Below are 12,944 nucleotides of genomic sequence, written 5' to 3'. Positions count from 1 at the left end.
TTCATGATACGATTGAAGCAGTATATAAGGACGGAATGTGACTGCTGTTTATCTAGTAGCTATCTTTTTGTAGTTGATAAAAATTCAAAACAAATATGTCTTGTTGATATTGGTTCAGATTTGTGTTGCTTTTCTTGTAGTTTACTAAGAGAATGCCGTACTCCTATTAATTATGATTTGTGCACCGTAAATGAAAGAAAAATCAAGATATACGGTTTTCTAAACTTAAATCCTAACGTATAACTCTAACGTAGTTTCATTGCTGACGTTGATCTGCCAATTATCAGATCAGATTTTTTAGCACACTAACACCTTCTACTTGACTTTTTTACGAAACGCATAGTCGATGCTTACACTGGACTTCAAGCTCAGGTTTGTTTCAACCCTCTACGCAGAGTAGCGCTTAAGCGGTTCAGGATTATTCATCTTTTTCTGATCTTATCTCTCAGTTTCCTAAAGTAACGCGTCCATTTAGATTGCCGCGAGATATTAAGTATCAAATGGTTTATCATATTCGCACTACTCCTGAACTACCAGTTTTAAGCAAAGTGTCATTTAAGCAAAGATGCATAGGTCCTGAGAAGTTGAAAATAGCTCGTAAAGAATTCAACGACATGTTGCAAGCTGGTGAAACTTGATCATCTGAAAGCTCTTAGTCAGAGTTTTTGCATCTAGCCCTAAAGAGTAATTCGACTTATTGTCCGTATGGAGATTTTCGTACATTGAATACTTGAACCCTTCTGGATCGTTATCCTGTTAGCCACGTTCACGATATTTCTTACTTCATAGATAGCTGTACAGAACTATACAGAACTAATAAAGTAACCTTGTAAAAACCTATCGACAAATTCTAGTCACTGAAGAAGATATTTGTAAGACCGATATAATAAATTCATTGGCCATTGAATTTCCGTTCATGACGTTCGGTCTTCGAAACGCTGGTCAAATCTTTCAAAGGTTTATATACGAAGTTAACATAGATTGGATGTTTGTTTTGTATACATGGATGATACTCTTGTTTTTTTTTTTTTTTTTTTTTTTTTTTTATTTAAAATAGAGCATGAACGCCATCTTACAACCACTTTCATACGACTCACAAAATACGGAATGCTGATAAATTCAAAGAAATGTAATTATTGAGACTCTGAGGTTAGTTTTGTAGGTTATACTATATCTGCTGCTAGTATCCGATGTTTGAGAAATGCGTCTAAGCAATTAAAGACTATCGTTTGCCAAAAATGGCTCAAAGCCTTCGCTGTTTTCTAGGAATGTTTAATTTTTACTATAGATGTGTACCTAATACCTTTGAATACCAAGCTCCACTGCGTGATGCAATCAACAAACCAATTTAAAAAAGTTCTCAAACAATGACTTAGATATCTGAATTGAAAGAAGCTTTCAAAAGCATCAAAGATTTAATTACTACTGTTTTACTTCTTGTGCACCTTGGATTAGCCCACCGTTTAGGTTATTTACAGATGCTTTGAATCATTCGCTTAGAGCTTATTCACAACAGCTTGTAATCATAATGTTCAGCAACCCATTGCATTCTTTTCTAAGAAAATGTCTTCGATAGAAAGTTTTAGGCCTGCTTATTCTCGTGAATTTCTCGCAGTTTATGTTGTATCTCAGCATTTCCAACATTTTTAAGAATGACATTCTTTTATAATTTACACAGATCGCAAGCAGTTAATTGATGTTTTTCAACAAAAGCGTGAAAAACTTCTACCAATTCAGTTAAACAAATTTTTTTTATTAGAATTTTCTTGTGACATTTAATATATCAAAGGCAAAGACAACATTGTAGCTAATACGCACGTTCACATAGATTTAGTTTATCCAGTTCCATCTACATATTTCTCCAGATATTGCTTGACTGTTCTCAATCGTCTTACTCGTTGGTTAGAGGTTTAACCTTCGCAATGTATTACTGCCAATTCAGTGATTCATGCATGTTTGGATTATTGGATTTCTTGTTTTCGTTTTCATCAATTTATTGCCTAAGATTGTAGATCTCAATTTAGTTCTCAACTCTTTAAGGATGTTGTTAAACTTTTTTGGATTCAGTAGAAGCCTTCTGCAAGCTGGCATCCTACTTCAAACGGTTTGGTTGAACGTTTACATCACCAACTGAAAGCTACAGCTATGGCTCATTCTGACACTGACTGGCTTCGTGCATTAACTTTTGTATTTTGCGAAATTTGTTCAGCTTTCAAAGAGAAAATCGAAGCAACTTCAGCTAAAATAGTATACAAAAAAACTTTTCACCTATCTCATGAACTTTTTATTTTAAATCCTGGAAGCAAGAGTCTTAACAATCCGAAAAGTTTTCTTTTGAGAATGAATTTTAATTTATAATTACTCATTACTCATTATTTAAGACTTATTACTCATTAGTCCATGAACTACAGGACAAGCTCTAGAGGTGAATAATAAACATATTAGATTACAAAATGTGCTCTATGAGTTGTCTCGTTATCTTAGGTGGCTAAAGCCTGTGTCGATGATTAGATAGTTTTACAATTTTGGGTTTGAATTCCATTACCATCAGATTTTTTCTTATTAAATCAATTTACTACTCTGTTTTAATTTCTTCTAATAACTTTTATTGTTTAGTTGATTTTTACTTTGATAAGTTGTTTCTTTATTGAATTTTGTTATTCTAATATTGAATTCATGTTCAGTGCCCTCAAATACCTTTGTGTATGAAATTTTGTATAATTTTGTACAAAATTTTTTTTCGGTCACTATATTGGATTCATCATTTTGAATTTTGTAATTTTAATATCAAATTCGTGTTCAGTACCCTCAAATACTCTTGTGTATGGAATTTTGTATAATTTTGTACAAAATTTTTTTTCGGTCACCATATTGGATCCACCATTTTGAATTTTGTAATTTTAATATCGTATTTGTGTACAGTGATCTCAAAAAACTCTGTGTATGTAATTTTGTAGATTTATATGAAAATTTTTTTTTTCCAGCCACCTTATTGGATCCACCATTTTGAAATTTGTAATTCTAATACCAGGCTTGTGTTTAACAACCTCAAAAAGAAATAGTCACACTATTTTTAAGAACAAATTATGATTTGTCCGTTAACAGTAAAATTATCATTTTACACCTCAGTACACCTTTTATTATAGGTCGTTATTAATACAAAAATGTAAGTAGTATAATTAAATTGACCTAGTGTACAAGTGGACAAAGTTATAAGTAATTGCAATTTTAGATAATTAGTGCAGAGTCTTCCACAAAATTAAATTTTCTTCACGTTTGAATCCATATTGTACGAAAACTACAAACGAAACCTCAATAGAAATCAATTGTGTCCAAACTGAACACCTTATAAATACTTTGCATGACTAAAAACATTAGCTAGATGCTTGTAAGGACAAATAGTAATTGGTATTGTTAGAAATTCTATACTTCTTGGCTCTTGCACAGTATATATCGATATTCAAATTGTAGTGCTATACATCTAGCTCTGCATAAAGGCCTTACTCTGGGCACTGAGCACTTGGGAAAACAAAGGAAGGAAGGAAGGGGAGAGAAACAGGAGGTCATTTATTACTGGGAGGGGGCAAGGAAAAAACCTTGCTGCAAAAAGGTCGCCCATCACCTTCGCGAGGAGCATGGTATGGTGAAAAAGCGTGTGTAAAAATTCACAGAGGTACTTACTCAAGCAAGTTACACTGGCCGAGAATCAAATTGGAATCCCCCCTGTGCCGATCCACGATCTATCTGACCGAGCCACCACGCCATCATGTATGAGCACTCATACATATTAGTGGGCCTAATCTCTTTGCCTGCTTCACATACTAGACCTCACAATTATTTGTTATTTCGTGCTTTTTTAGGTAATAAAAAATACACTTACATAAAAAATGTATTTGTGCAATATTAGACAGTTATTTTCTGGAATAAGATAGATACCCTATCGTTGATTCTGTCCCAATTATCGAGGGTCTGAGGTATAATTACAAAAATATAAAAAAAATTCTGTAGGGGCGGTGGTGGTATTGGGGGCCACTGGATGACTGTAGAGGGTGGTAGTAGATGAGGCGATCTGGACAAAAACTAAGCTAAGTCCAAATAAGTTATAAAGTGACAGGGTTTACCTTATTTTATGGGGGGGGGGAAGTGAGGTGTGGTGATGAGTCAACGGGGGTCTGTTGGTGTTGTGGTGGTTAGGGCAGATGGTTGGGGCTGTAGGGAGGTTGTGAAGGGTTTGTGTGAATTTCTTTGTACAAACAACTCTACTATATATAGAGACAAATTCTGATATATACATACATACATGCATACTCGGCCAGTCATGTGAAAGAGGTTCAATGACTTTGTACTTGTTGAACTATTACAATCTCTACAGTACTACCATTAGGGAAATAGTACATAAAATTTTTTCTTATTAAAACAGTAGCTTTTTGTACCAAAACGATGAAAGTCTGATATTGCAATAATAATTAAAAATTTATTTAATTTCACAAAAATGAGAGGATTGGAACTGACAGAAAACTTAAGAGTATATTATGAAACTTTTGAGGAAACGTACATGTCCTTACGGCAATCTACTTTATATAGGTTGCAATAAAAAATCAATCTTAAAAGATTTTAATATGTTAAGAGTGTTCTTGTACTGCTAATGAATTTACTATACATTTATTTTTACTGTATTTCATATAGTATTATGCTAAAAAAAATTTTATTTGTACACTATTTTATAGAGTTACAAGAAATCAAATTAAAATATTATCTTACTTTGCCATAGATGTACTTGCAGTATTCTTATTTGTGGGCAGAAGATAAAGAGAACTACCTAAAAACTTTTGTTCAATCTCATCCAATTGCTTACGAAATAAAACAAAAATTTATTGATTACGAAGAATTGTTCATGGAAATTAGAAATCTTCCAGATTATCATACAGTCGGTTGTTTGCGTATCAATATGGGTAATTTTTTTCAGCTTATAAGATTGATAAATTGTTTAACAAATAGTATTAACGATACCATATTATTTTAAGATAAATTAAAATCAGCTCTAATGGTGGAAGCACGTGCTTGGAAAAAAGCTTTAGGCAATGTACTTTCTAATAACTACAATGAAAAATTAAAAAAAATTTCTGAGTATATATCCAATAAAAACAAAGTTCTCAGCCGGATCATAAAAGATTTAGAAGATGTTCGAGTAGCTATGAAATGTTTGTCTGAAATTCGAGAAGACTTTATTTTTATGGATAAAGAGTTGATTATAATTGAGAACATTTACAGTATCATGGCCAAGTTTAAAGTAGAAATTTCGAAGGAGGAACAGGATATTGTTGAGAGCTTTCGATATAATTTTACAAATATGCTGAAAACGGCTAAGGAGGTGCAGGCCACTGTATGTGATATGCAACAACCTCTAAAAGAAGAGCTCCTTGCTGGTATCACAGCTCTTAAGCAAGAAGTAGGAAGATTTTACAAAGATTTTGATACTAAAGGACCTCTTGTCATCGGAATTTCTGCGAAAGAAGCCAGTGAGAGGTAGAGATTTAAAATCGTTATTTTTTTCAAGTCAATTAGTAATGCAAGTTGAATGTATTAACTTATTTATTTTTAGGGTGCTGCTATTTCAAAGTTGGTTTGAAGATTTGTGGAATAGATACGAAACATATAATAGTGGAGAAAGCCTTTTTGGACTTGAAATGACTGAATATCCACAACTGCAGCAGCGAAAACGAGAACTTAACCTCTTGCAAAAACTTTATTCACTTTATTTGCAAGTGATGCATACGATCGATAGATATTACAAGATGCCCTGGGTCCAGATCAATATGGATGAGATTAATTCTGAGATAACAGATTTTCAGAACAAGTTTGTATCATATAATTTTTTGAGCTATCAATGTAGATCCTAAGTAAGAGAAAATAAAATCTTTAATAAATGTGAATGATATTTTTTTTGAAATCATAGTGGCTGATAAATAAATGTAGCTAAACGTATGAAGTTTAGACTGCACCTGTTGTACTTGTGTACCAAGTTCTTATCTTGCACATCCTATTGAAGATAAAACTTTTTTTTTTAATTAAGATCATACCCGAGCCACACTTATTTTTGATCTTATCAAAGTTCCGTATGATTCAATTAGATTATGTTTTACAAAATTATTGTATCACAAACATTAATGTTATCACCTGAGTGACGTGAAGTGACATGACTAACACTCTCCAGAGTTGTGTATATTATATTAACCTGTACTGTGTAAAGATTCAGATGCTCACTGCCTGTTTGTAAATCAGTGTGAAAATAATGTAAGCAAAATGACTTTCAAATAAACTTATTTAATAAGACACTTTGTTTACTCAGTGAAGAAAAAAGTAGCTAAGCTTTGCACAATAAATGCCAAAAAACTCATTTTCCTATCTTTGGAGTTTTTTTTTAACTGCACTATCCTTTTTAAAAAACAACAATTTTCAGTACTTGTGTAAATGTAAGCAAAGTAGAAACAAAAGTGCCTAATGTTTATTTTAGTAGAGATGTCACTTCACTTTCAAAAAACACTAATAACAAAATGTTTTCTCTGGCAAAAATTTTTTGTATTTCTTAACAAACATTATTAAATAACCAATTGCAAGTTTTGTTACTTACAATTTCAATGACAATTTAGATGCCGGCGACTACCAAAGGCTTTAAGGACATGGCCAGCATATATTGAGCTAAAAAAAAAAATTGACGACTTTAACGAAACTTGTCCTCTCTTAGAGCTAATGGCTGATAAAGCAATGAAAGAGCGGCACTGGCAAAGAATATCTGAAACGTGTAAACATATTTTTGACATAGAATCTGAAACATTTAATTTATCGAGTATCATGGAAGCACCTTTATTAAAATACAAAGACGATGTCGAAGTGAGTAAAGATAAAAGTCAGAATGTGTGTCCTATACTAAATTGCTTTAATAAAAAAACTTAATAACAGGATATCTGCATAAGCGCTATCAAAGAGAAGGACATAGAGAGCAAATTAAAACAAGTAATCGCAGATTGGACTGTAGTGAGTCTACAGTTTGCGAATTTCAAGCAAAGGGGTGAGTTGCTGCTAAAAGGTGTTGAGACTCAAGAAATAATAACTCAACTGGAGGATAGTTTAATGGTTGTGAGTTCTCTGCTGGCTAATCGGTTAGTAATATTTATAGTATTTTTTATATTATGCATAAGTTTTTTTAATAGTTTCATACTTTTCACAAATTATTTAACTTGAAATCGTGTTGTCAGTTACAATGCACCATTCAAGAGAGATATTCAACTTTGGCAAAAAAAATTGAACAACTCCTCTGAAATATTAGCCAAATGGATGGCAGTACAAAATCTTTGGGTATACCTCGAAGCCGTTTTTATTGGTGGTGACATTGCTAAGCAGCTGCCTGCTGAAGCAAAACGCTTTAATGTATACTTTTTGTGCTTGTTTTTATTTGTCATTAAACTTTAAAATAAAGTTTTTCACTAAAGTTTCTTTTAATACACAGTCTATTGATAAATCATGGATGAAATTGATGTACAGAGCTCGAGAAAAAGTTAATGCAGTAGAAACTTGTACTGGTGACGAAACAATGGCACAGTTTCTCCCACTGTTGCTAGAGCAACTTGAGCTTTGTCAAAAATCACTTAGTGGGTGCGTCTTACATCTAATTCATCATTATGTTATCACCTTTGTCATGATAATAGTCAAATTGAGTTTTATAATGTTTTTTTAGATACCTTGAAACTAAACGAGTCATATTTCCAAGATTTTGTTTCATATCAGATCCAACGTTATTGGAAATCTTAGGTCAAGCTGCTGATTCGCATACCATCGTGAACTACCTAGATGGATTTTTTGATAATATTGCTAAGGTAAGGTTTGTTTTTCTTCTACATTTCATGATGACATACACCAAATTTTATTAATATACAATTTTATCGAGCTTTTTAAAATACCACAAATTCTTATCAAAGCAACTTATCGTCTTTCATCATATTTTTTGAAAATAAAAATGTTTATGTAAAAACATCAACGATCTTAAGTAATAAATACGGTAGGGTATTAACAAACAGTATGTTATTCAAGCAGAAATTATATCGCCCAAGACTACCAGAAAATAATTTAGAGATTATCGAAGTTAATCTTACGTAGTTAAGAGTTTCTATACATTACTTGAAACAATGTTTTTTTTTAAGTAAAAAATAAAATACTATCAGTATTTTCGTAGTCAAATGAATGATTGATTTGAAAGATGAGTTACATGACGGAATCTGTGAGTAGCGTTCTTGTCTGCAGATCTTGATGGCTGGGATTTAAATACTGCTTAACAAAAACATCTATCGTGAACAGTAGATTCTTATTTAGGTATGGTAGAAATTAAACTTTTTCAAATACCTTATGCTAACACTACTATTCAAACTACTTATAGCGATCATGTTGCGAGGTGCAACTATATGGCTAAATATACTATGTTATCAAAATAGTCGTGTCGAAGCCATAGGAGGATGATAAATACAACATAAAAAAGAAATACGAAGTTGAAGATAAGAAATACAAAATATTATAAAAGTAATACTGTTGGAAATGAGAGCGTCTCAGCCGACTCAACATCAAGAATAGGAAATCAGTGCAGTCATCAGACACACTCATCGTCGAAACTCCACATCTAGTAATACTCATCCAAGGATCACATCGTCCAACCAAACATCTAGTCACTCATCTATCTTGTTGCCAACAGCAGTAGCCCAGGTACGTGCTCCAGCTGCATATCATCATCTCAGGCTTCTGATCGACCAAGGTTCAGAATTATCATATACTTCGGAAGATGCTATGAAGCGTCTGCAGCTGACGCGCACGAAGTCTAACATCTGTATCCTGGGCATTGGAGGCAACGTAGTCAGTAAAGCACTTGGTAAAGTAGAACTCAGATTGTTTTTATTATATTCTGACTCCAGCGTCGATGTGGTGCTCCACGTCTTACCTAGAGTAACAGCTCCACTACCATCTTTTCAATGTAAGACAAGATCGTGGCTGCATACGGAGTTTCTGGAGTTAGCTGACCCTCATTTCTATCTGCCACGAGACATAGACTTGCTACTTGGCACTGACTACTATTCAGCTACAATCACCTCAGATCTGCTCAGAGGTTCTTTATCAGAACCTATCGCTCAACGTACACTGTTTGGTTGGATTTTATCGGGTTGCGTTAACCAGCCTGTTACAAAGATTAATCGTCACACTCACCATATCGTTTCAAAAATAGAAGATAAACTTCAGGAATTACTCATCAACTTCTGGATTCAAGAAAAGGTCCCTTCAAAGTCAAGCTCGCAGCTTACACCAGAGGAACAGGAGTGTGAGGAACACTTCGTGCGAACTCACTCTCAGGATAACACCGGAAGATACGTGGTGAAGCTTCCTCTGAAGCAATCTCCATCTCTGCTGGGCAACTCAGTCAACCGTGCTCGTAAATGCTTCGATCGCATGGTGGCCAGGCTCAAAACAGACGACAAGTACGATAAGCTCTACACAGATTTCATAAATGAATATTTGAGTCTTGGCCATATGCGACCGGTGCTTGCAGATGAGCTCAACATCAAGCCTCATTTTTATCTGCCTCATCACGGAGTATTAAAGGAAGATGGAGACAACGCCAAAATCAGGGTGGTTTTCAATGGATCAGCCCTCACTTCCTCTGGACATTCACTCAACAGCATAACTCACACGGGACCTAATCTACTGCCCAACATAACAGATATACTCTTCTGGTTACGCACATTCAAATAGACTTTCTCTGCGGACATCTCCAAGACGTATCGTCAGATCAAGGTTCATCCAGACGATTGCGATCTTCAGCGAATCATCTGGCAAAGCCAAACTCGCGAGGAAGCTCACTTCCAGCTCACCACAGTGACCTACGGGACGAGGCCTGCTCCATTTCTGGCCACACGCTCACTGCTGCAGCTGGTGAAGGATGAAGGGCACCGTTACCCCCAGGCGGCCTGATTCTCACCGGCGGCAGATATGTGGACGACATTTTTGGTGAAGCGGAGACTCCAGATGAGTTGAACGAGCAGGCCCTCCAACTCAAGGAGCTGTGCATGGCGGGCGGATTGCCCCTGGCTAAGTGGCACTCAAACTCGCCAGGATTCAGTTATTCAAACTCCAGTGAAGAATCAGCACTCTCTCTCGATGACTGTGATGCTAAGGTACTCGGAATTGTTTGGAAACCACTTTCAGACAATCTCACCTTTCAGTGCACACTCAAGCCTCTCAGTCAAACTCGAACGAAGAGAACAATTCTTTTAGAAATATCTCAAATCTTCGATCCTCTTGGAATAGTTGCTTCAGTGATTGTTGCAGCCAAACTCATCATTCAGGAATTGTGGCTACTTAAAATTACATGGGATACACCCATACCAGATGCTCTCGCTCAGAGGTGGCTACAAATACGAGATGATCTAGCCAAACTCTCCGGAGTGAAGGTTCCTAGATGGCTTGGAGCCCATCCTTTTTCTGCAGTGGAACGCCATGGCTTTGCTGATGCGTCTCAGGATGCTATGGGTGCTGTAATTTACCTGGTGATAAAGTCAGACTCAGCCACGTCAAGCTTATTCGTCTGCTCCAAGACGAAAGTATCACCACTGAAGAGGATGTCAATACCAAAGTTGGAGTTGACAGCAGCTCTCATCCTGGCTAAACTCACTAAGTATGTCACCGACCAACTCACACTCAATATCAGCAATATTCACTTATGGACAGATTCGTCAGTCACACTCTATTGGATTTCTTCTCATCCAAATAAGTGGAAGGATTTCGTCAGGAATTGAGTTGCAGCAATTCAGGATCTGGTCCCTGCAGCACATTGGAGACATGTCCCTGGAAAGGGGAATCCTGCTGACTGTGCCTATAGAGGGATTCTCACTTCACAATTGATTGAGCATAGGCTCTGGTGGCATGGACCAGAGTGGATGATACAACCCCAGGATGGTTGGCCTCTGCATCCGAGTGACGTCGAGGTGGAGGATGAGACAGAGGCACGTTAGGTGTCAGCATTGGTGTCATCAGTCTCAGACTCGGAGTTCCTACTCAGGCTCACTCAGTCCAGCTCCACATTGCACAAACTCTATCGTATCACAGCCACCCTCTTACGTGCTTGTGCCAAGTTTAAGGCCTTACTCACACACCAGAAATCATCCGTAGCTGTCACTGCTGATTTCATCACTCAAGCTAAGCTCTTACTCATCAGATTAACTCAACAGGAATGTTTCAAGGAGGAAATCAAGATACTCAAATCAGGTTCTCTCCCAAAGGGCCATGTTTTCCACCGGTTGATGGCATATACTGATGATGCTGGCATACTGCGTGTGGGAGGCAGACTCATGAATGCCAAGCTCAGACCTTATGCAAAACATCCTGCCCTACTTCCTCGTCAAGCTCAATTCACCAGTTTGGTTATCGATCAGGCTCTTCGGCAAACTCTACATGGAGGAACTCAGCTCACTCTTAGCACAACTCGTCAAGAGTTTTGGATAATCGGTGGAAGGGCCCCCATCCGATCCATAATCCTCTACTGTGTCAAATGTGCCAGGTACCGGGCACAAAGAGCACAACAACTCATGGGACAGTTACCCGAGGCCAGGGTGACTCCCTCCAGACCGTTTGCTCACACAGGTATCGACTACGCAGGTCCGATACATCTCAAATCTTGGCGCGGCAGAGGGTCGAAGACATACAAGGGTTGGATATGTGTGTTCGTGTGTTTTTCGACCTCTGCTGTGCATCTCGAAGCAGTGACAGATTACTCTACCGAAGGATTCTTGTCAGCGTATTGGCGATTTGTCTCACGTCGGGGACGTCCATTTAAGTTGTATTCTGATTGTGGGACGAACTTCGTTGGTGCAGACAGGGCTCTTCAATAGTTACACTCAGAAGCAATCAGTCGAAATTCTCATCTATCAGCCATGCTTGCCCAAGATGGAACGTCATGGCACTTCAACCCTCCAGCTGCTCCTCACATGGGAGGAAAATGGGAGGCAGTAGTGAAGTCGATGAAACACCATCTCCATCGGACTATGGGAGATAATCTTTACACGCTTGAAGAGATCACGACGTTGCTCACTCAAATCGAAGCAATACTTAACTCTAGACCACTGGAACCACTTACCAATGATCCAAAGGATTCAGACACGCTCACTCCAGGACACTTCTTAGTAGGATCGGCGCTAAACTCACCACCAGAACCGTGCTTGTTGGATTTACCTCCAGCAAGGCTCACTCGCTGGCAGGTAATCCAAGCTCAAAAACAAAGGTTTTGGAAGCAGTGGTCTACATAGTACTTGCTTAGATTAAACTCAATCTCCAAGTGGCATACTCCAGCTCATGACATCAAGACAGGCTCATTGGTGCTTATAACTAGTGAGACTCTACCACCAGGAAAGTGGCCGCTGGCCAGAGTCGTCGACGTCCATCCAGGCAAGGATGGCCTGGTTAGAGTGGTGACTCTAAAGACCTCAGTGGGCGCGCTCAAGAGACCAATTTACAAGTTGGTGCCACTGCCGGTTTACGACTGTTGTCAGCCGTTGACTGACGGCGGGCGGAATGTTGGAAATGAGAGCGACCGACAGTAGGCCCGGCTTTTGTGTACATTGTGTACATTTGTTGTCTCTGGCGGCTCAACGCTCTGTGCGTGTGCGCTTGGTCAACTTGGCGCGCTGCAGGTGTGTGTGTGCGTATTCACGCGGCAAGCTTTGTATACTGTAAGCGCCAGATTATACTCAGCTCTCGTCGAAGAAAGACTCTCTTAAGTTACGTTGCCAAACTCTAGCATTCAAAGGTGCATACATCACCTTAAATGCTAGTGTAAATCTTCTGAATAACTCTCGCTATACAGTGGACAAAACTCAGTTGTGCAGTGCAGTGCACTTAGTGCTTTGTTTAAG

The 12,944-nt window shown here is 37.4% G+C and overlaps 1 protein-coding gene across 1 annotated transcript in view; it reads left to right on the top strand.

Annotated features, from left to right (window-relative positions):
• kl-3 (dynein heavy chain 8, axonemal kl-3) overlaps positions 1-12,944 on the top strand; it is a 1,186,420-nt gene that overhangs the window by 111,765 nt on the left and 1,061,711 nt on the right. The window contains exons 13-20 of the mRNA XM_089590651.1: positions 4,772-4,952; positions 5,025-5,526; positions 5,603-5,857; positions 6,651-6,891; positions 6,961-7,160; positions 7,257-7,428; positions 7,508-7,653; positions 7,736-7,874. Of these exons, the coding sequence (XP_089446777.1) occupies positions 4,772-4,952; positions 5,025-5,526; positions 5,603-5,857; positions 6,651-6,891; positions 6,961-7,160; positions 7,257-7,428; positions 7,508-7,653; positions 7,736-7,874 (1,836 nt within the window). The remainder of the gene's footprint in view (positions 1-4,771; positions 4,953-5,024; positions 5,527-5,602; positions 5,858-6,650; positions 6,892-6,960; positions 7,161-7,256; positions 7,429-7,507; positions 7,654-7,735; positions 7,875-12,944) is intronic.

Source organism: Copidosoma floridanum, unplaced genomic scaffold (genome assembly GCF_036245765.1).
Source record: "Copidosoma floridanum isolate Cflo_tuat_1 unplaced genomic scaffold, Cflo_Japanese_pri ptg000013l, whole genome shotgun sequence".
NCBI classification, from domain to species: domain Eukaryota; kingdom Metazoa; phylum Arthropoda; class Insecta; order Hymenoptera; family Encyrtidae; genus Copidosoma; species Copidosoma floridanum.
Note: the sequence above shows the minus strand (reverse complement) of the source record. Positions and strands in the feature narration are given on the sequence as shown.